The sequence below is a fragment of the Anolis carolinensis genome, chromosome 1, assembly GCF_035594765.1.
Source record: "Anolis carolinensis isolate JA03-04 chromosome 1, rAnoCar3.1.pri, whole genome shotgun sequence".
In the NCBI taxonomy this organism is placed as follows: Eukaryota; Metazoa; Chordata; class Lepidosauria; order Squamata; family Dactyloidae; genus Anolis; species Anolis carolinensis.
The window spans coordinates 232,827,500-232,850,732 of NC_085841.1; the positions used below are offsets into that span (position 1 = coordinate 232,827,500).

Here is a 23,233-nt window from a genome sequence, read left to right on the forward strand (position 1 = left end):
CTTTAGGGTTTGAAGTGAGTTACTGGGCATGCAAGCCAAGCAATTCTGAGAAATGTAGTCCAAAAATTGTCTTCCCAAATTGCAATTTTAACAGTGTGTTGTCAAAGGCTTTCATGGCCAGAATCACAGGATTGTTGTGTGGTTGATTTTTTTTTTGACTGTATGGCCATGTTACAGAAGTTTTCTCTCCTGTCATTTCACCCAGCCCTGTTTCACCATTGCCTCACCACAAGCTACTTTCAGTGGGACAGTGAATTCTATGAACAGAAAGATGGAGTGGCCATGGGGAGCGCTCTCAGCCCAGTAGTAGCAAATTTATACATGGAACACTTGGAAAAACAAGCCCTTGAAACAGCACCAAAAAAGCCAACTATATGGTTCAAATAGGTTGATGACACCTTCACCATTTGGAGCCATGGAGAAGAAGAACTCAGCAAGTTACTGGACCACCTCAACAGCATCCACCCAAACATCCAATTCACCATGGAAAAAGAAAAAGAAGGAAAACTGCCATTTCTAGATGTTCTAGTCATCACAAACCCAATCAACAATTGGGCCACACAGTTTACAGAAAACCTACACACACGGATAGATACCTTCATAAAAATTCCAACCATCACCCAAGTTAAAAAATAAGCCCTGACAGACCGTGCACAAAGAATCTGAAAACCTCACCTCCTCCAAGGTGAACTAAACCACCTAAACTGGGCTCTCCAGGCCAATGGATACTCCACCACAGACATCAGAAGAGCTGTAAGGCCAAGAACAAGCCATGAGAGTCAAGACAAAGATCCTTCCAGAGGAAAAGTGTTCTTACCATACATCAAGGGAACCACTGTCTGCATAGGCAAACTGGTGAGGAAACACAACCTACAAATTATCTTCAGACCTGCTAAGAAAATCCAACAAATGCTACGTTCAGCGAAGGACAAGAGGGATCCTCTCAACTCTGCAGGAGTCTACCGTATAACATGCAGCTGTGGACAAGTCTACACAGGGACCACCAAATGGAGCACCCAAACACGCATCAAGGAACATGAAAGGCACTGCAGACTAACTCAACCAGAGAAGTCAGCCATTAGCAGAGCACTTGATGAACCAACCTAGACACAGTATATTGTTTGAGAACACAGTAATGCTGGACCACTCCAACAACTATCATGTTAGACTACACAGAGAAGCCATTGAAATCCACAAGCATGTGAACAATTTCAACAGAAAGGAGGAAACCATGAAAATGAACCCTGCGCTTTTAACAGCTTGCTGCATCGATGCAGATGTTGAACACTTGTTTCAGTCATCCTAGCTAGGGCCCAAAATTGTACCACCTTAACACAAAGTAAAGAGTCATTTATCAACTAAAGCCAAATGCATGTGACAAATTTGCAAAGTCTATTCCAAAGTCATTTTTAAACTAAAGGACAAAGTATCAAATATAAAATATTAATACTACCTGTAAGGGTTCGTCTTCTGGTTCGTGTTGATTCACAATCTGAAGTACATGCTGTAAATTTAGACCAAGGGGTGAATGTGCAGTCATCTTTGCAAGGCACCAAGCAGTCCTGGACAAGGGGAGGCATGGGCTCTGCCCACTTCAAGCATTCACTCATGTCAACTGAACGGTTACTTTCCAAGACACATGTCACAACTGTACAAAGTAAAGAAAAATGAAGACAGCATTTGTAAAGAGCTGCTGAAACATAAAATAAGTCTGGAGGACAATGACTGCATCACATCCTAATGGAAATCTTAAATGCAACAAGATGATGATGATGATAATTAATATTATTATACATGCTCTGCTTTTTCTCTTCTAAAAAGAGACTCAAAACGGCTTACAGTAAAACCAACACAATACAATGATGAGATCAAAAGAGAAAGAGATAATTTTGGTTTATTAAAATGTGCATATAGATTATTGAAACCATGTTCGTTACAATTTTTCCAAATAACTAAAAATAAAAAGCCCTATGAAAAGTGAATGCAAAGCCAGTTTTCCTCACCTTTCTTACCCCATTCCTCCACGCATTATTTATATTACAATTTTAATGGCATACAAAATTAAACCTCTGCCTTCTGCAAGGAACTGATTTTTGTTACCAAATAATTCTTTTTTAAAAAAAGACAAAAAAGTAAACTGATGCTAATTTTCTCAATTTCAGGAATTAGAGTAGGGACCTCTTCACACGGGCTATTTTTTGGTGGTGATGGGTTTTTACCAGCTCCCATCACATGCCAGATAAGAACTTCCGGAATGGTTCCATAGCAAAACTGTCTCAAAACCTTTGCCGCCGCCAAAAAATAGTCAGTAGCAAAAGATGAAACACATCACATCTTTCCATAGAAATCTATTTGTGCTGGCTGCCTAACACTTCCCCCCATGTGACAAGGTAGGAGGAAAGCCGGGACATTGCGGGACATGGGGCGACAGGTCTCCACACTCGCCATGATAATTTTGAATTGAGGCGGTACTCAGCTATTCCAGGTCCACATGCGAGAAGGGCCTAGATCTCAAATGAGAGGGATACCCTAGAGGACGCTGTCCTTAATTAATGGATGGCTCCTTTGCATGAATTACAATTCAACTAAAGTAATTCAGCTGGAGCCCCCGGTGGCACAGTGGGTTAAATCCTTATGCTGGCAGGACTGATGACTTGAAGGTTGGGTTGCTGGTTTGAATCCAACCCGGGGAGAACGCGGATGAGCTCCCTCTTTCAGCTCCAGCTCCATGCGGGGACATGAGAGATGCCTCCCACAAGGATAGTAAAAGATTTTAAAATATCTGGAGGCCCCCTGGGCAACATCCTTGCAGATGGCCAATTCTCTCACACTAGAAGCGACTTGCAGTTTCTCAAGTCGCTCCTGACACGAAAAAAGACAATTTAGCTGCCATGTCCTAACTAAGCTCTGCTGTTTCATGTAAGTCTGATATTTTGTCCTATAAAACTGCAGAATGATGCAATAATTGGATCATGATTCCATTCATCTTCAACAAGCTGGCTGCATCATTAAAAAGATTACTGATTAATCCATACTTTAATGACTATCTGTGTTGTTTTCATTGCCTATACTGCTAGGTTAAACTGCAAAATGAAGAGGAAATGAAATAGTATTTAGTGCATGGGGTTTTTTTTTAACAAAGTAGTAGAATAAGATGTGATTTGACAGTATTAGGATCAAAGCTTGGCAGTGAAGGAAAATAACCTCATCAGCATACTGGAGATTTCTTCCCTATTATGAAAGTACTTTAATGAGCCTATGCAGACCTAGAAATTTCTGAAGCAGCATATTGAATCAGTGTATTAATAACGATTCTTAAATGACTTTTAGGTCATTTATAATTTGCTGGACTCTTAACATGCCTCTGAAGTGAAAGCTTGCTCAGTAGCTAAAAGTTACTCTTGTCAGTGATGGAGAATATCCTCTCTGAATCTAAAACAAGGAAGAGATAATAATAATCATCCACACTATATTGCTTATCAAACTTTTGCTTTCATGTTGTCTGCACATATGCAAAAGAGAAAATGACATTGTACATTTCTTAAATGAAGCAGTATCTGGTATACCATAGAATAAACAGACACTTGCCTTTATATGTGATTAAATGTAACAAAATGCTTCTTCTCAACCTTTGTCCCGTAAGGCACTATTTATTTCTGCAAACTACATTTCAGGCAGTATTTCTGTGTTCTTCTCAATTCCTCCAAGCCAAGTATTAATGAACACTAGAATTTTGCAAAACCTATGTCTGCAGATACCAATGTTTTGGGGTCTGATCGAGAAGAAGCATTCATATTACTCCCATGCTTATTAATATTTATAGTCTCATAAGGCTGATTTAGACACCATTTTGAATCCTGTACATTTGGATAGGTCTTGCCCTTGAACCTGTGTATGTTTTTAAGAGTGCATTTGCTTTTTTTGTTTACATTCGTTTTGAGCCTCATGGAATCACATTTCTTTCTTTTGGGGGGGGGGGTGTCTTAATTTTAAGATTTTCTGACTTCAGTGGACCCATCTTTGTTTACCATTTAATGAAGTTCAAAGTTTCAAACTTCAGCAGCCAGAAAACAAAATCCTACAAAAGTAGGTGAGAAAAACTTCTTAATGAGCATCAGTGCTCTGTAGTTTATGCAACCACCACCTAGGCCTTAAACTGCTTCTTGGATTTCTTATGTAATAATCAGCACAGCAAAACCATTTTTTTCAAGACTAATTTGGAACTGCATTAAATGATAAGAGTAGATGGGGCCAATGTAAAATCCATTGTATGTCTACAGGAGTGTGTGTGGGAACAGAATCAAGAACATTCGACAATATGCCAGGAACCACAAGTTCACACAAGGTTTTTTGTTTGCTTCTGGTAGTTGTCAGCCCTAATTTACAAAAAAAGTCATCAACACAACTGAAATGAATCAGTTGCACCAATTTTTGTCCTAACCGCTTTTTATCTGTCACAAAAACTCAACGCCGAAGTACATGGTACTGCTCGCAACTCCTCAAGTGAAAATAGTGTCAAATGCCTGCTTTTGGTCTGTCCCATTTACCTGGATGCGGGTTAAAATTGTAGATATAAGAGGAAACCATATTTATAAAACATGATAATTATGTCCTGGTGGATGGCTGTATGTATATAATCGTCCAAAACGAATTAAAATTTCATCTCAAGTAGCAGAAAATGAATCTTCATTTTCCATTGGAATCATGTTATTACAATTGAGCATCCCATATCCATAATTCCGAAAACCAAAACTGTCCATATGGATAGCAACAGCTTAGTTCATTGTGCACAAATTTTGTTCAATGCAGAAAAATATTTAAAGCATTGTGTATACAACTACCTTCAGCTGATATGTGTAAAATGGGCTAAAGAAGGCTTATGGATCCGGATGGATTCCTGAAGGCTCTTGGGGATTTTTATGTCACCTCGGCAGGCGATTCTGTCAAAGCTCTGGCTGACCTCTGGAATGGGGAAATGGCCAGGGCGGTGGACACAATTGCTCTTGAATGTCTCCTCTCATGGAGCAGAGCCAAACCAGCCCCTTGATTTTCCAAGAGTTGGCGGTGATGAAACAAGTGAGATGGAGATTAGAGCAATGTTGGCAGAGAACTCAAAGCGAATCTGACTGAGCACATGCTAGAGCTTATTTGAAAGTCTACTCCATGGCAATGGAGGCAGCAGAAAAATTGTTCCTGCTGCCTCCATTGCCCCTCCTGTTTTAATTTATATGTTGTGTCTATTTTAGAGGTTTAAATAATTGTTTTGTTATGTATTTTAATCTTCTAATTTGTATTGTGTTTTCGTGTGTATATCAACTGTTGTTTTTAGGGCTTTGTCCCCATGTAAGCCACCCTGAGTCCCTTTGGGGAGATGGAGGTGGGTTATAAGAAATAAATTATTATTTTATTGTATGACACAGCAAACAAGATAGATATGCTGGATTTCAAATTATTATTATTATTATTATTATTATTATTATTATTATTATTATTATTTGCAAGGAACCATCCAGCTAAGCTGTTTCGAGTAGTCAGAGGATTATTACATACTGGTTCTCAAGGAGACATCCATGACCATTTGGCAGCTTGCTGTGAAGAATTTGCAATGAACTTTACAGATAAAGTCGCTCAGTTCTGTTCTGATTTGGATGCTGTTATTGACAAAGTTCCAATTGATGTAACTTTGACTCCAGTTTGTCCAGTGTTGATGTATATTTTTCAATTGGTGAGGCTGGGGATGTGGGCAGGATCCTTGGAGAGGTGAAAGCTAACACATATATTCTAGATCCTTGCCCTTCCCAGCTCATCAAACAGGCCAGAAGGGGACTTGCAGAGTGGGTAAAGGTGGTGGTCAATGCCTCCTTGGAACAAAGTTTGAATTTACTTAAAGGAGGCAGTTGTGAGACCTATATTTAAAAAAAACATCACTGAACCCCTCTATAATGGCAACTATCGGCCAGTGTCCAATCTTACATTACTGAGCAAGATTCTGGAGCATGTGGTGGCCTCCAGGGATTTCTGGTTGAAAGATCTCTGAGTGATTTCTAATACCATTGATCATGGTATCCTTCTGGGTCATCTCACTGGGATGTGACTGAGAGGCACTGTCTTACAGTGGCTCCAATCCTTCCTGGAGGGCCGTATCCTGAAGGTGGTGCTAGAGGACTTCTGTTCAAATCCCCAGCTGTTGACCTGTGAGGTTCCTCATGGTTCCATTTTGTCCCCCATGCTGTTTAACATATACATGAAACTGCTGAGAGAGGTCATCTGAGATCTTTGAGTGCTGTGCCACATGTATGTGGATGACACCCAACTCTATTACTGCTTTCCACCCAATGCCAAGGAAGCTGTCCTGACCCTAAACCAGTGCCTGTCATCAGTAATGGACTGGATGAGTGCAAACAAATTGAAACTTAATCCAGACAAGAGAGAGGTACTCCTGGTCAGTTAGAAGGTAGACCAGGGAATAAGGATTCAGCTTGTGCTGGATGGAATTACACTCTCCCTGAAGACACAGGTTCGCAGTCTGGGGGTCCTCCTGGACTTAGCATTGAACCTGGAGGCCCAGGTGGCAGAGGTGGCCAGGAGGGCCTTTGCACAATTAAAACTTGTGTGCCAACTTGCCCATTCCTTGAGAAGACAGATCTGGTCATGGTGGTACATGCCTTAGTTACATCCCATCTGAATTACTGTATTTGGAAACTTCAGCTGGTCCAAAGAGCTACAACCAGGTGGCTTATTGGGGCTGGCTACAGGGAATGGACAATGTCCCTTATGCAGCAGCTCCACTGGCTGCCAGTCTGTTTCCAGGCACAATTCAAAGATGATCTCTAAAGCCCTAGATCAGTGGTTCTCCACCTGTGGGTCACCAGATGCTTTGGCCTTCAACTCAACAGCTGGTAAGCTGGCTAGGATTTCTGGGAGCTGTAGGCCAAAACACCTGGGGACCCACAGGTTGAGAACCACTGCCCTAGATGGTTCAGGTCCAGGCTATTTGGCTGACTGCATCCCCTTGTACAAACCCGCCTAAGCCCTGAGATCTTCAGGGGAGGCCTTTCTCTCGGTCCCACTTCCATCTCTAGCCTGGTTGGTGGGAACAAATGAGAGAGCGGGCCTTTTCAGTATCTGCCCCTTGACTCTGGAATTCTCCTCTTCCCAGGGAAGCCAGAATGGCAGCAGGCAAAAACCTGCTTCTGAATGTCCCTCTGGCAGAAGGCAAAAACCGTTTTATTCAGGCAGGCTTTTAAAGAAGAAGCTTTTTAAAGACCAGTTCAAGGGGTGCTGTGGTTTTTCATTCAGGGGGTGGTGTGGGTGGGATTGGGGGAATATGAGTTTTAAATGCAATTTTAGTATATCTATTGTATTTTATTTTGTTTTTACCACACTACAACTATTTAATTGCTTTTAAACTTTTGTATTGCATCTTTTACATTTGTCCAGTGTGGAGTGTCCTTACAGGGAGAAAGGTGGGGTATAAATAAAGATGATGATGATGATGATGATGATGATAAAATGCATATGAAAATAAATGAATTTCACATTTCGCCTTTGGTTCAATCTCCAAGATATCTCATTATGTACATTCATGTAAATAAAGGTATTCCCAAATCTGAAAAAAATGAGACATTTTTGGTCCCAAATATTTAAAATAAGGGATATTCAACTCGTATCACTAATATGCATCTTTAGAAAGTTGGCATGTTAGGATATGAAATAAATTGTTTCACCGGCATTTTCCAGAGTTACCCATGAGTTTATGCACTTCATAACAAATTCATTGCCTGCTATTCACCTAACTCAATGACATCATAATATAAATAGGTAAATATTGGGACAACATTCAAAAGCTTGACGTGTTTGGGTTTTTTGTTTGTTTGTTTGTTTTTGCGTCATCTTCTAAACATTTCCAGCACTTAATATATGGGCAGTAGTTTTTTCTCCTACTTGCTGACTTATGCATATGACAACCTTTGAAGAGAACAACATGACTTGCTAAAACAAATTAAGCAATCCACTAGTGATTGTTTGTTAGGCCAATTTAATTGACTCCTAAGTACCATATGTGAATCAGGATGGTTGCAGAAACCCAATTATAGATCTACTTATGAAAATGAGCAAGCTATTTTTGCGTGTTGCAAGAAAAGATACTTTAATTAATTCCTTCATGTCCATCAGGGGGTGAAATCTCAAATGTACAAACATTTTCATTAAAATAATTGATTACAGAATGACTGCAACTCTAATGAAGTAGTTTAACATGTGTTTCATGTTATGATGAAGCAACATATTCCTTGCTTAGTATAAGAACATGGAAACTTGTTTAGTGATGAAGATTTTGTAAAAGGGTGCATTAATAGAACCAACTTGTATATTGCTGTATTACCATATTGCCTTTGAATATTGAACTTTAAACATAGCAGAGTCAAACCGTAACTGTGACATGTGAAAGTCTTCAACATTGGTTGTGTTGCTAAATCAGAAACTGGATTGCTCCCTGGTTGCTTTTTTGTTTTACAAACTGATGTCACTCAGGATGTTCTTTAAAAATGTTGTCTTTTTACCTGATTTCACACATCAATAGTTCTGTCACTCATCAGTCAATGGAACAATCTCTACTATGATTAAGAGTGTACCTAGTACAAAGTGCATAATTCTGCTGAACATTAAAGAGGCTATATAATTATTATGAAGGAATGGTAACTATAAATGCAGGTTTTCTGGAAAAAGAGGGCACTTGAGTAAAGAGGAGGAAGAGAAGTGAATGGGAGAGAGATTGGATAAATATGAATGAGGTCACTGTAAGGTCAGCATATACAGAAATAAAATATGAAAATAGGGAGGCACCCAGCATTAAACAGACAGAGTAACATGAACCCAATAAATTGATAGCTTTCATAGACTGGTTGTCTTCTTTATACTTTGAAATTTTATTTAACTGTACGTTGGCATGGAAAGTGGACATAGCTTTGTGCCTGTGTCTTCAAAAATGAATCATTCTTATAAGATGGGATACACATTCATAAATGAAAAACCTAAGTGTTGATGGATGATGTCTGAGGCTACCTAGGACCTCACCACATTGATGATGTCCAGTGTTCTGATTCGCCAGCCTCCATGGCCAATCGGGGTGCAGTGGGGCAATCCTTGCTGCCTTGCTGTCAGCTGATGCTTCCACATCACATGCTGTTCCAAAAGAAAAAGAGGAGCCCCCCATGCTGGTGACACAGCATCATACAACACTTCTGCCCCAGTTGACCCATGGAAGTGAGGTTACATCATATGATGGGTGGAGTGGGGCTCCGTGGGTCAACCGGGACAGAAGCGTCGTAGGATGCTGAATTTCCATTGTGTGTTGAGGTCCTTAAAGAAACCAGCTGAGGCAAGCATACACATTGCCTCCTCAACTACTGCTGGCTAGGATTCTGCTGGCTTACTATTTCTGATTCCCTGTTTGACACCTTCATCTTCTGCTTCATTACAAATGTCTTGCTTTCAGATGTCCCTCTTCAGAAAATCAATGTAGCTGGCTATGAAAAAGATGCCTGACTGGTGCCACATGTCTCAAAGCAAGACGTTTAGACCTGATAGGATCTCCAGAACCATGTTCTAGTTGTTTCTCTGCTATCACATTTTTTGTAGGAAGAAAGCACTTGTCAAAGTTTTCCAATGTGCGAGTCTGAACAGCTCTTTCTCAGTATGGGTATTAGGTGTACAATATATCATATGCAAGCTCTAAAGTTTAATTACAGTTCTCTCTCATAAAATGGGGATTTCAGAAATTCTACAGCTGAACTGATTTTCTGCATTGATGTTCTGATAAGCTGAGCAAAACCTTAAACAAGTTGTATGGTATTTTCTAGTTGTTGAAACACTAAGCATTTTTTACACTTTGCTTTCACTGGTGGCACAAAATGAAGTGAATAAAAGTATCATGTGGATTTTTGTAATGGACCCATTGGCTCGCACTCTGAATATTATTGAAAAGTTAAGAAAATGAGTTAACTGCTGTTTCCAACTATAAATGGAGAGTAAATATCTGGGAGTTACAATTATGAGGAACAACTTATGAAAACGTTTGGAAAGAAATTAAAAGAGACTTAGTTAGAAAAAAGGAAAATGTTAAATTTATCCCTTTTGAGGAGAATTGCAGTAATAAAAGCAAATGCTTTGCCAAGACTTTTATTCTACTTTCAAACAAATTGTATTATAAGAAAAAGATTACCCTTTATGGAATGGCAAAAAAATATTTCCAGATTTGTTTGGCAGGCAAAGAAACCCAGAATAAAATTCAAAACACTGTACGATGCTAAAGAAATGTCGTTGTTTGGAATTTCTAATGTTAAATTGTATTATGAGCCCAGTTGTTTTGGGTGGTTGACAGAATGGCTACAGTTCACAGAACTTAGGAACTAAAGGTATAATTTGAAACTTGGGTGGTACAGTTGTCTTTGGTACAATAAAATTGAGGCAAATGGAAGATGGAAAATCCAAGGCATGGGAGAAGATAAATGTGGGATATCCTACCTTTCTTTTATTACAGTCCTCCAAAATCTGATCTGAATTGGCTCGGAAGAAGCCAGGAGTATATTTACGATTCCCTACTCTGCTAGCTATTCTTCTCTTGACCTTTTATTTGGTAGTGTGAGATATTTCTCCTTTCCTTACACCAATTATTTTCACAAATGGAATGATCCCTTAAAGTTCCTATGGAATAACAGTCTGTTTGAGTGGAAAATATTTTGAATTTTATTTTGATGTATAAGAAGGCAGGAGGTCTCTAGGATCAGACCAAGGGCCTGTCTAGTCTTCTTTGCACACGATGGCTAACCAATTGATTGGATTGGTGAAATTTTCAAAGATGTGCAGTGTTCATAATAATAATAATAATAATAATAATAATAATAATAATAATGATAATAATAATAATAATAATACAGAATAAAGCTGTTCAGATGAGACATATTTGCAACTGTCCAATAACAGGAAGAGGAAAATCACTCTTGAATTATTGTAATTCAATGAGCAGTGCCATTATAGCAAACCTGTACCACTTGGCTCCTTTTGCAAAGATATTTCAATTTGCTCTCTTGCTCCATTTTTTTCTGTCCATCCTATAGCTTTACTAGCTTTAGAACCAGTTAGATTGTGACACCTAACGTCCATTGTCTTTACAATGTAATGTAGTATACAGCGGCCTGATAGTTTGCTAAAACGTAGTTTGGGACAGTTTTCCTCTCACATAGAGCTATCTTTAGCATAAAACATTTCTCTTTTGTAAAAGAACTGTTACATAGAAGTAAGGGTGAAAGAAAGTTAGTTACTATTATTTCCTTTATGCATGAAACAAGTTCTTCATTTATACTTGTTCAATGCAAAGACAGCTAAAGGACTTGTCCAAATTTATACTTTAACTAACCACTAGTCCTCACAATCTCTGTTATAAGCAGTTCCTATCATCTGATGGAATTACACAACTCTTCATGGATTTATATTATATTTAGGAAGCCTATACCGTCATTAAAACAAATGTGAAACAACTTTATAGGAACTGACTCTATACGTTTCTAGAAATTGGCCCTTATCATATATAAGAAACATAAAATTGGAAGGGCCCACAAGTACCATCTGTTCCAACCACTTGCTATGCAAAAACACACAACTAAAGCATTCTTGAGAGATGCCCATCCAAACTCTATTTAAAGACCTCTAAAGAAGATTAATCTGCCATCTCCTAACCTAAGGCAATCTATTCTACTGTCAAATACATCTTACCACCTCAGGATTGCCTGTCCTATGACACTTGCATCTCTCTTCAGGCACAGAGCCCACTGGATCCCATCACATGCCTGGATCCCATCACATCTACGTCCAGCAGGGCTCCATGCCTGAAGTGAGTTGCAAGCGTCTTAGGAGGCAGTGCCGGCAACATGGGAGGATTCATGTGTTGCAAACAAAATGATGAGGGGAAGCCGCGTGTTGAAACTTCCCCCATGGGACAAGGTGAGGGGTGATCTGGGCTTTAAGCAGGCCTCACTCACCTTCTGGGATTAGATCCTGGGATATAGGGCTATGTAGAAGGGGCCTGAGTCTCTGAATGGCGTCACCACTGAAGTACTACACTAGTAGCACATACGGACTTGTAAAAGCTCATTTATGCAAGGAACCCTAAGATTATATTGGCAATGTGTTTTTGAAGGCTTTCATGGCAGATTGAATTGAACATTATATTGGCAGATTTTCATTCCCCCCCCCCTAAAGACATAGACAAGTAGGAATGCCAACTTTGTGTATATCAGAAAAAAAAACTTTAGATAAAAAGTCTATAACAATTGCATCCTGGAGCAGCCAGAGCCAACCCAACAAAACATTTGACAAATATGGAGAATTAAAACTTCAGTGTATCTAAGAGAGCATAGCAAATGCTCAAAGACTTGTGATCATTTATCAAAGGAGCACTAATTCTCACTGATAATGTTCCAGGAAAAGAGAATGGAAATGGGAGCTGTAAGTCCACTCCACCAAGCAACTGTGGCATATAAAACTGAAATAAACGTTTGGGTAAACAACAGGAAATATGTATAACTAGTATGCATTATTAGCATCTGATGAAAGGAATGCATTTTATTCCAAAAAACTTTGTAATTTGGCACAGGATGTTCAAAATGGGAAGTAATGACTGGATTTTTAAAAAAATAGATAAAACTGGCAGAAACTATGGATTTCTCTAGCTATTAGCTACAGTATATATACTTCTTGACTAAAATGAACATAGACTGCTTGCATAGAGGGACTGCTAAAAGCTTTCGTAATATTGTCTTGCCTCTAGCGTACAAACAAATGATACAATTACAGGTCAAAATCCGCTGATAATTGTAGTCCCAGTGAATCAATAGGAGCTTGATAAATCTAGACTTCTGTTAATTCCATTGATTTAATAGCTCACCTCTAGTTGCATATTGATAAAGAGAAATGTCACCTTCAGGGTTAAATCTATAGTATAGCACAATTGGATTCTAAGGATGGAGAATGTTACGGCAGCAGTTTGTTCCCAATGAAAATTTTAATGAACTCTGGCAAAAAATATATTTAATACTGTTATTTCGACATCTGGCCCTTATAATCACAACACAATAATAGAAACACATAACCATCAAAACCTGAGGCAAATTCACATCCTTAACACTTTTCTTGTTACTTTCCCAATAAGAGCAAGTTAGCCATCTGGGCGAAAAAGCCAATTTGACCTCTGACATACTCCATTCTGTGTAGCAAACGTATCTGTGTAGTAAATATTTATGGCAACAGTAAACTGATGAAGTCCATAGCCTCATTTACAACAAGAAGGTACCTAAACAAGAAAGAATAGGAAACATTATTCATCCCTCAAGATAAGAGGGAAAAATAAACTCAAGGAAAAGCTTACTATATCAAGCTAGATGTTAGGGTATATATAGTTCCTATGATTAAGCCATTTTCCTTCCTACAATGTACTTCCTAATAAATACATGATTCAGCAATTAGATTTGTAACCTAAATCTGCTTAACAACCACAAAACAAAGTATTCTTATTGTGAGAAAAAACATGTACTATAATAGTAAGCAATCTTAAAAGACTTGAAAGAACATTTCTATGTATGTGCTAAATGTATCTTGTGCCTTATATTGCATAACAGTAAAGAGAGATAACAAACTATGAAATAGGGTCTTTCTACCCTTAATAATATAATTTGATTCAGAGATGGAGTAGGCAAGAAGGAAAGGGATGCAGTTACCAGATGAAGGCTTTGCTCCCTTTTTACTCAACTGATCTGAAAGGACCAGGCCAAACATAGTTTAGAAATTACAGTCAGAAATGACAAATAGATCCAAGAAAGTCCAATCAGTTAACAGATATAATCCTTACATAACATTCTCACATTTCTCTTTCTAAAATACTGTAGCTGGGATTTTAATGGCTCTTCAAAAGGAAGAAATTTCATAGCCGTGAAGTAACTGAGCATCAAGAAGCACACAAGGGAACCTGCTGTGCATTCCTACTGAGATCACTGATCCATCTAACTCTGTAATATCTACAATGATGAGCAGTGGCTCTCCAGAGTCAGACAGGAGGCTTTCTTAATCCTACCTGGAGATGCTGGATGGCTGAACATGGAACTTTCAACATAAAAAGCATGAGCTGTCAAATAGAGTTCCGGTTTCCTCAAAGGAGCAGAGCATATGCTGAACATGCAGATCATCTAGACTCAGACCCTGGACATGTCTTTTGACTGAGACCACAAGAGATCCATTGTCAGAGGCAGTGGGATATTCTAAGCTAGATGAATCAATACTCTGACTCTGAGGATGAGGACTGTCAAGCCAAGGAAAGAACAGAGGAGGCAATTTGTCCTGAATTTTAACTAAGCTGGGGAACCTTTCGGCAATTCCTTTTGTAATATTGGCTTGTTCCCTGATCCAGCCATTTTACTCTCATATACATGAACTGCACTTGGCATCTCTCTACCCTGGTCTTGGTGAAGGTAGTTTTGCATCTTCCATATAGCAATTCTCTGTAAGGAATCTAGTTTTCATACAGCAATGTTAAGGGAGAGTTTTAAGTATGTCTTAATAGTGTCAGAGGACTATTACGGAAAAGTTATTTTCTGATTCGTAAGCAGACCAAGCTATGCAGTTGTCCTGTTCTTAAAAAAAAAATAGAAAATCAGTGCAGGACTTAGAGTACAAGAGCTAAAACATTACTTTCAACATCCAAGCCAACTTCCAAATAGTCTTCAATGTAATACTATGGACTGTAGTATTACCTATAGTTGCAGCTCTGGTCATAGTTGCAGGACTGGATATACAAAGCCCTAGTATAAGTGAGAGCAGAATGGTGTGGGCATTTGGTACTGGAAAACAACTCTGGAGACCATGATTTGAATCCCCACTCAGTCATGGAAATCCATGCAACATTGACGTGCAACACTGACAACAAAGCATCTGAAACTGAACATCCTTTAACTGCCCTACTTATTTAATATGCAGAGGGACAAATCCCCATTCCGCCATGAGGTTAGCTGGACAACTAAGACTAATTATTTCTCAGTCTCAGTTAGATATGACAGATATATTTTGTGGACACAATTGAAGGCTGACCCTAAAATGAACCTATCACAAGATTTTCTTGGCAAGATTTGTTTGGGGGAATTGTCTTCCTCCGAAACTGAAACAATGTGGCTTGCCCAAGGCCACTCTGTGAGTTCCCATATGGGATATGAACTCTAGCCTCCAGAAACTATAGTCCATCAATCAATTTATTATATGTTGGCTTTCCAGAGCCATGCACACCACATAATTTATTTATCTATTCATTTATTTGAACTCACTGAAAGAAAGGTATAATGCAATAGTAAATAAAATAACAGATTATTTTATACAGTTTAATTTTAATGTCCTCAATGGGCATTATATTTAATTTATTTTCATTGTCCATGTGCAATGCTAACATGCCATGTAATATTATAACTTTGGTCTATTTTCAGGCTGCAACTAAACACTGTACCCACAAAAGTGAAGATTAAAGAACACAAGTCTTCTTTCAGTTACTTTACTTGAAATACTGGTTCCAAAGAAAGCTTAAACACAGGCAAAAGACAGCCAACAATTCCTTTGCCTCACATGCACCTCACTGGCAAACCTGAGCAGCAGTCTTTCAAACTGGATTAAGAGAGTATATTTACACTGGAATAATTGATACCTTTGAAAGTAATGGAGAATTAGCATAATGTTATTGATACAAACAAGCTTCCAATCCTTTGTATTATCCACTATTGTTTTAATGCCTAAGGTGTTATTGTTGTTCTTGTTGTTGTTCTGTGTACTTTTAAGTCATTTCCAACATGTGGCAACAGTAAGCCAAATCTATCATGGAGTTTTCTTGGCAAGATTTGTTCATAGGGATTTGCCTTCGCTTTCCTCTGAAGCTGAGAGAATGTGAGCTGCCTAAGGTCACTCAGTCTCCAGAGTCATAGTACAATACTGCTGGCTCTCATGCCTAAACCATATGCACTGACAATAAGCTAAGGTTGGAAAACAACAACAACAACAACAACAACAACAACAACAACAACCAGCTTTCCTGGAAGGAGAAGGAGAAGGAGAAGAGAAAGAAATAGTAGTAGTAGTAGTAGTAGTAGTAGTAGTAATCCAAATTATCATAATCTGGCATGGAACTACAACTGAGAAAAAAAATATTGTTCTTCGGTTGTTTCATAATCCAAACAAGATCCTATTATGTCCATCATATATCAGAAAAACATTTCCCCAAATTCAGAACATCTTTTATTTTGCACTGTTTTGCCAAGCATCCCTAGCCTAAAGATTTGCATATCTGTGAAAAGTGTCCTGAACTGACACAAATTAATGCCTTTCTGCTATACTGCACATTTCAGTTGCTTTCATCTATCCAGCATAGTTTTGCTTTGACATCAAAGAAACTGAAGTCTTTGAGATGATGCCTTTGCTGAATTGTCTATATCGCTACCCACACCTCAGCTGTCTTGTACCCTAACTTTGTAACTAACCATGCAATCTTATTTGGAGATAAATGCCTCAACTGGGAATATCAAAAATGGAGCTTCACTGCCCAGCCTTTCATGACCTGGACTATCAATAAGAAGCCCCTGACATCTGGAAGCATTTCCAGTGGTCTCTAATACATAGATACAAGTCTTGAACCGGACCCACAGCCTCCTGTAGTGGTTTGTAAGGCGTCAAGGAGACAAGGGTTTGAAACCCTACTCAGCCAGGGAAACCAATCAAGTGGCCTTGAGAAAATCACCCTTTCTTAGGCTCAGAGGAAGGCAATAGCAAATGTCTTCTGAAAAATACCAAGAAAACCATAGGATATGGCAACTGTAAGCCATAGACATGTAATACCAGCAGGACTTTTTTGAACCAGATGGTTAAGCATTTTTGCAAAGACCATAAGACATTAAGCTCATAGAATTATACATTTGGGACAAAACACAACTACCCAGTCCATCCCCATTCTGCAATGCAGGAAAAGAAATCAAAATACTCCCTACAGATTTCCATCCAGCCTTGATTAAAAACCTCCAAAGAAAGAGAGTCCATCACACTACAAAGCAGCATATTACACTGTTGAACAGCTTTTCAAGTAGTTTCTCTATTCCTTCAACTTGAATCCATTACAGGAAAAGTAGAGGCTGCTTTGAAAGTAAGTAAATACTACAACTATGGGACTTTTCTTTTTTACAAGGCATGCTATACACACACACACACACACACACACACACACACACACACACACATATATATATATATATATATATATATATATATAGGAATTAACAAGTATGTTTAGTGCTATTTTAGTCTAGGCTCACCTCTGTGTAGGTGAACACATACACACCAACAGGAGCTAGTAAACAACTGCATTCTATTCTGAAGAGTAGTAGTAATAGTAGTAATAATAGTAGTAAGCATCAACATTATCTTCCCTTCCATCTGAAAAAAATCCTTCTCAGCCATTAGAGAACACTGCCTGTTTTCAATGAAATGAAAACAGAAATGCCCTCTTGGAAGTGGAAGGTCACTTTGAAACAGATTTTTAAAGATAGAGAAAGGTTCTGAGGCTGAGCCTTTCAAAATGAAATGTGTTGCATTTTTCTGTAAACGTGCCCAATAGGAAATTTAAGCAGAAAGCTTTGAATACTATTACCAACAAAATCTGGCTGTGATGTCTGGTCTGGACGATTTGAAAAAGAGTGGGGGTGGCTCAGAAATCACCTTGATTTACACATCAGTTTAAATATTCTTCAATACTGTGGAGGACGGAAATGTTTTACAGAACCTATGCCTCAGGGCACAAGTGCTCTCTTCAGAAGAAAAGACATTTCCATAATGAACAGACTAGGAAGCAGAAGATTCTGGAAGAGGAATCTTTTACACTGTGTTCCAAAACTTTGATCTCCACCACACTGCAGAGAGATATTTTCTTTCTTTGGCCTGTAAGAACCACAAAGCCTAAATGCCAATAGAAGAATCTATTGAAAATTTTGCCTTCTAAGGAGGGATGAGCATGCAATTAGATTTACTGATCTCATGGTAATATTTTTGTTAAGGTCATAATAACTAGGAACACATAACCTTCTGCAGTTTTTACGAGTTACATGGATTTTGCTTACTTACTTTCCTGCTGCTTTCAAATGAAAGGGAAAATAGATGTGAAGGAGGTATCACCTGTAAGTTGTCACTTGCTCTTTATGTGAAGTTTTTTTGCTTTATATTGACAAAGTGAAGACTAAAAATAATGAGACGCAGGGGAAGAAGGGGAGATAATGTTTTAATTAGTGTCTAGAACTTGCGTAATGTTCATAATGTACTATTAAAGCTTAGGAGATAGATATTCAGAATCTTCCCTGGTTCCTGTTAAGCTCAATGGCATGGATATAAAGAGAAACTTCAGATGTTCTTTTAATCATAATTGGGTAAAATACTACACTGTGATGTCTGGTTCCAAAAGCAGAAGTGAAATCACTGAGATTTATAGACTCTTAGATTTGCAAAGGATCACAAGTGTCATTTAGTCCATCCCTTGCCGTGCAGAAATACTGTCAAGGACAGAACGCCACAAGATTCAAAGTAACAGAGTTTATTAGATTACAGAACTCAAAAATGCCCGTAAAACACAAGGGCCAGGCAGTTTTTGCCTTTAGGAGCAAAAAGGGGCAAAAGTAAATGTTCAAAAGATAAACCGGATTAAACCGGAGTTTAATCCGGGTAAAAACAAACTGCTTGCTTCAGCCTGGGTATAAACGAAACGAAAGCCAAGGAACAAAAGATACAAAGAATGCAACTAATTGGCAGCAGATTCCTCTCTGCTGCCAACACTGTGCTTAGAGTAACTTGCGTCGCTCCCCCACACACACAGCAGACAGGATCTCCAACACGAGTAAATCAGCCAAGGATTGTAGCAGTTGAGTAGACCAGTTCCGTTCCGTAGATCAAAGCCAGAAGCAGACGTTTGTAGTTTTTCCAAGTCCAAGAAGGGGGGAAGACAAGCCGTGGTCAGTTCAGTCCGAGTTCTCAAAGCAGGAGATGGCGTCCGTCAAGAAGACGACGGAGGGTCAAGCTAATAAGAGTAAGCACAGGTTTGCACAAACAAATGCCCACACAATCCCTCCCGCCGTCTGACCCTGGATTCCAATCAACTTACGTCACAGCACAGGAAAGCACACAAGTCTTCAGGGAAGCGTCCCACACACACACGGATCCCAAGCGTTTGCCCAGATTACCTTGCCCAACGCAATTTGCAATTGCTCCCAAGCCCCATTTTATGCCAGTTACAAATCTTCATCACTGTCAGCTGTCCTCCTTAACCCGGGCGTTTCCTCATCACTTTCCTCGTCAGAGCTGGAACACCTCTGACTACGCCCAACAGCATCTCCAGCTGTGGATCCCGTCCCATCCCTCCAGCTAAACCATGGGTCTAATCCTGAAGGTCCCCATTCATCTTCTGTCCCATCATGGCCAGTGGCACCCACTTCCTCCCTTACCCGAGTCCAATCCATCTCATCCTCCTCTGAGCTAACCAGCCCCTCCTCCATTCTCTCCGTAAACCCTTCGAAAGACTCCTCGTCAGATGGTGCTGCAAATATGTCTCGCAGTCTTTTTCTCTCTCGCTCCTCGAGAGTATCTGACTCTCGAGGAGTCTTACGCCCACGTCTGTCAGTAACAGAGCCATGAGGCTCAATCATAACACTATCCCCTCTCACAAAGGCCTCCTCCCCCGATGGCGGAGAAGTGGCAGTGATACCCTCCGCTATAGCACCACGACGACTAGAGGTATCAAGTTTCAACAGCGAACGATGAAAGACTGGATGGACCTTTAAACTAGACGGTAAACGCAAACGAAACGCAACAGAAGAAATCTTTTTAACGATAGGAAAGGGACCCAAATACCGAGGCGCAAACTTTCCCCCAGCCTGTTTAATATGTTTGGAAGATAACCACACCAAATCCCCTTCTTCCAACTCCTCCCCTGCCTGCCTGTGGCGGTCAGCCTGAGTCTTCTGCGTTGCCTTAGCTTCCAACAGTAAGCGACGGGCAACATCATGCAATGCAGCCATTTCCGAAGAGCGGTACACAGGGTCCGAAGAGACCACATTGGTCGACGGCGCCACACCTCCCCGTGGGTGAAAACCATAAGTTAGCTCAAATGGCGTATGCTGACTAGACGTGTGCACCGCATTGTTGTAAGCAAATTCCGCCACCGGTAACCACTTTACCCAAGCCGTGGGTTGATCTAAACAAAAACAACGCAGATACTGCTCTAAGAGCCCATTAACCCGTTCCGACTGTCCATCCGTTTGCGGATGGAAAGCTGAAGACACGTTTAACTTAGTCCCCAAACACTCATGGAAGTGTTTCCAAAAGCGTGACACAAATTGCGGAGCCCTATCTGAAATAATCACCTCGGGTGCTCCGTGCAAACGATAGATGTGCTTTGTAAATAGTAAGGCCAACGTAGGGGCCGCCGGAATGGTTGAACAAGGAATAAAATGAGCCAGTTTACTAAATAAATCCACCACCACCCAAATACAAGTATAACCCCCAGACTTAGGCAAATCTGAAATAAAATCCATGGAAATGATTTGCCATGGCCTCTCCGGAACAGGTAAAGACGATAACAACCCTCTAGGGCGCCCAACAGGCGTCTTACTCTGCTGACAAACGGCGCAGCTGTCACAAAAGCGCAGAATGTCTTGCCGCATCTTTGGCCACCAGTAGCTCCTGGTGATAAGCTGTACGGTCTTGAACCTGCCAAAGTGCCCAGCCATGGGTTCGTCATGGTGGGCTCTAATCACCTCCAACCTGAGGGTCCCTACTGGTACGTAAACCTGCCCCCTACGCACCAATACCCCGTCTTGATCCTGGAGATGCGGCAGTATGGTACGGTTACCTGCAGAGAGCAGCATCAGTTGCTCCTGAGTCCACACATCATCCTTCTGAGCCTCAAGGATCTGGTCATGTAACCCAAGCTCATTATCTACAACACACAGAGAGGCAGTAGGCAAGATGGTCTGACATACTACCTGCTCATTGGTCTTAAATTCCGGCTTGCGGGATAAAGCATCGGCCCGCAAGTTTGCCTTCCCCTCCATGAACTGCACCTTGAAGTTAAACCTGGAGAAAAACAAAGCCCAGCGGATTTGACGCTGGTTTAACTTCTTTGCTGTTTGCAAGTGCTCTAAGTTCTTGTGATCAGATCTGACCACGATCTGGTGCCGTGCCCCTTCAAGCCAGTGCCGCCACACCTCAAACGCCACCTTAATCGCCAACAACTCCTTCTCCCATATGGTATAGTTCTGCTCGAAGGGTGTTAGTTGCCGCGAGTAAAATCCACAGGGACGCAAGGTCCCTGAGGAATCCTTCTGAGACAATACAGCCCCCAACGCGTAGCTAGAAGCGTCCGCTTCTACCACGAACGGTCTGTCAACATCAGGATGGGTTAGTATGTTGTCCGATTGAAAACTAGACTTTAGTTGTAGAAACGCCTCGTGAGCTTCCCGCCCCCACACAAATGGCTGTTTCTTGCGCAGAAGCTGCGTCAAAGGTACCGTGAGCTTTGCAAAATTCGGAATAAACTCCCGGTAGTAATTAGCGAAACCCAAGAACCTTTGTACATCCTTCTTAGTCTTCAGCTCCTGCCATGAGTTGACGGCGTCAACCTTATGTGGGTCCATTTTAAGTTCCCTACCTGACACTACATGACCTAGGAACTCCACTTCAGGCACATGAAAGACGCACTTGGAAGCCTTGGCGAAAAGCCCATTAGCCCGCAGTCGGTGCAGAACCTGCTTGACATGTTGACGATGTTCTTTCTCGTCCTTAGAAAAAATCAAGATATCATCCAAATAAATCACTAAAAATTGGTCAATTAGGTCCCTGAACACATCGTTCATGAACCTCTGGAATACCGCAGGAGCATTACAAAGCCCAAAAGGCATGACTCGGAACTCGTGGCATCCGAAACACGTGTTAAATGCCGTCTTCCATTCATCCCCTTCCCGTATACGGATTAAGTTATAGGCCCCCCGCAGGTCAAGCTTGGTAAAGACCTTAGCCCCTTGCACCCTTGATAACAGTTCCGAGATTAAAGGGAGCGGGTACCTATCCCGAATGGTGTATTTGTTTAGGATCCGATAGTCACAGACCAGCCTAAGTTCCCCAGTTTTTTTGGCTACAAAGAATACTGGTGCCGCAGTTGGAGAACTAGATGGGCGAATAAACCCCTTGGCTAAATTTTCATCTAGAAACTCCCGCAAAGCTTGCCTTTCCGGTACAGTCAAGGCATACAGCCTCCCTGCTGGCAGTTTCGCACCTTCTGCCAACTTGATGGCGCAATCATATGGCCTGTGCGGTGGTAATTTGTCCGCTTCTCTTTTACAAAATACATCAGAGAACTCCCCATACTCAGCAGGCACTCCCTCCATATCAGAATGAGTAACATTTAGAGTGCAACAATCCTGCCTCTTTAAGATCACTTTACGTGTTGCCCAATCTACTTGTGGGTTTACTACAGCTAGCCAATCCATCCCCAGGATCACATCATATCTAGGCAAGCTCGTAATATCCCACACAAACGTTCCCGTTACTCCCTGCACCTCCCACGTTACTGCTGAGGTTTCATGGTTAACCACCCCAGTCTCCAGCAGTCTCCCATCTGCTCCTTCCACCCACACGTCGCATGCCTTGCGCACTCTAGGAATGCCATGCTTCTTAGCAAACTCAATATCTACATAGGAGACCGTAGCCCCTGAGTCCAGCAGTGCCAAAGTAGAAACAAGTTCCCTTCCCCCAACAGATAATGTAATGGGTACGAAAACATGCTTCCTCCCCTCAGTTGACTGCTTGAGGAGCCCTAGTGCGTTGGACTCACGTCGCACTAGGGCTGGCCTTTTCCCGAAAGCTGGGAAGGTTTCACATTACAATTTTTGGCAAAATGCCCAGCATTCCCACAGTACAAACACAAGCCCAGCTGCCTCCTACGGCTCTTTTCCTCTGTAGACAGCTTTTTAAAGACCCCAAGCTCCATGGGCTCTTCCCCCATCACCACAGGTGCCCTGGTTACATGCATGGGTGGCGCACACATTGCTTTTGAGTGTTTACGAGCCTCGAACCTTGCGTCTAAACGCAGCACCTTAGCTACTAAGGCGTCCCAGCTTTC

General features: G+C 40.7%; 1 protein-coding gene across 1 annotated transcript in view; it reads right to left on the reverse strand.

Annotated features, from left to right (window-relative positions):
- thsd7b (thrombospondin type 1 domain containing 7B) overlaps positions 1 to 23,233 on the reverse strand; it is a 629,413-nt gene that overhangs the window by 161,913 nt on the left and 444,267 nt on the right. Inside the window, exon 13 of the mRNA XM_062966810.1 lies at positions 1,454 to 1,648. Within this exon, the coding sequence (XP_062822880.1) occupies positions 1,454 to 1,648 (195 nt within the window). The remainder of the gene's footprint in view (positions 1 to 1,453; positions 1,649 to 23,233) is intronic.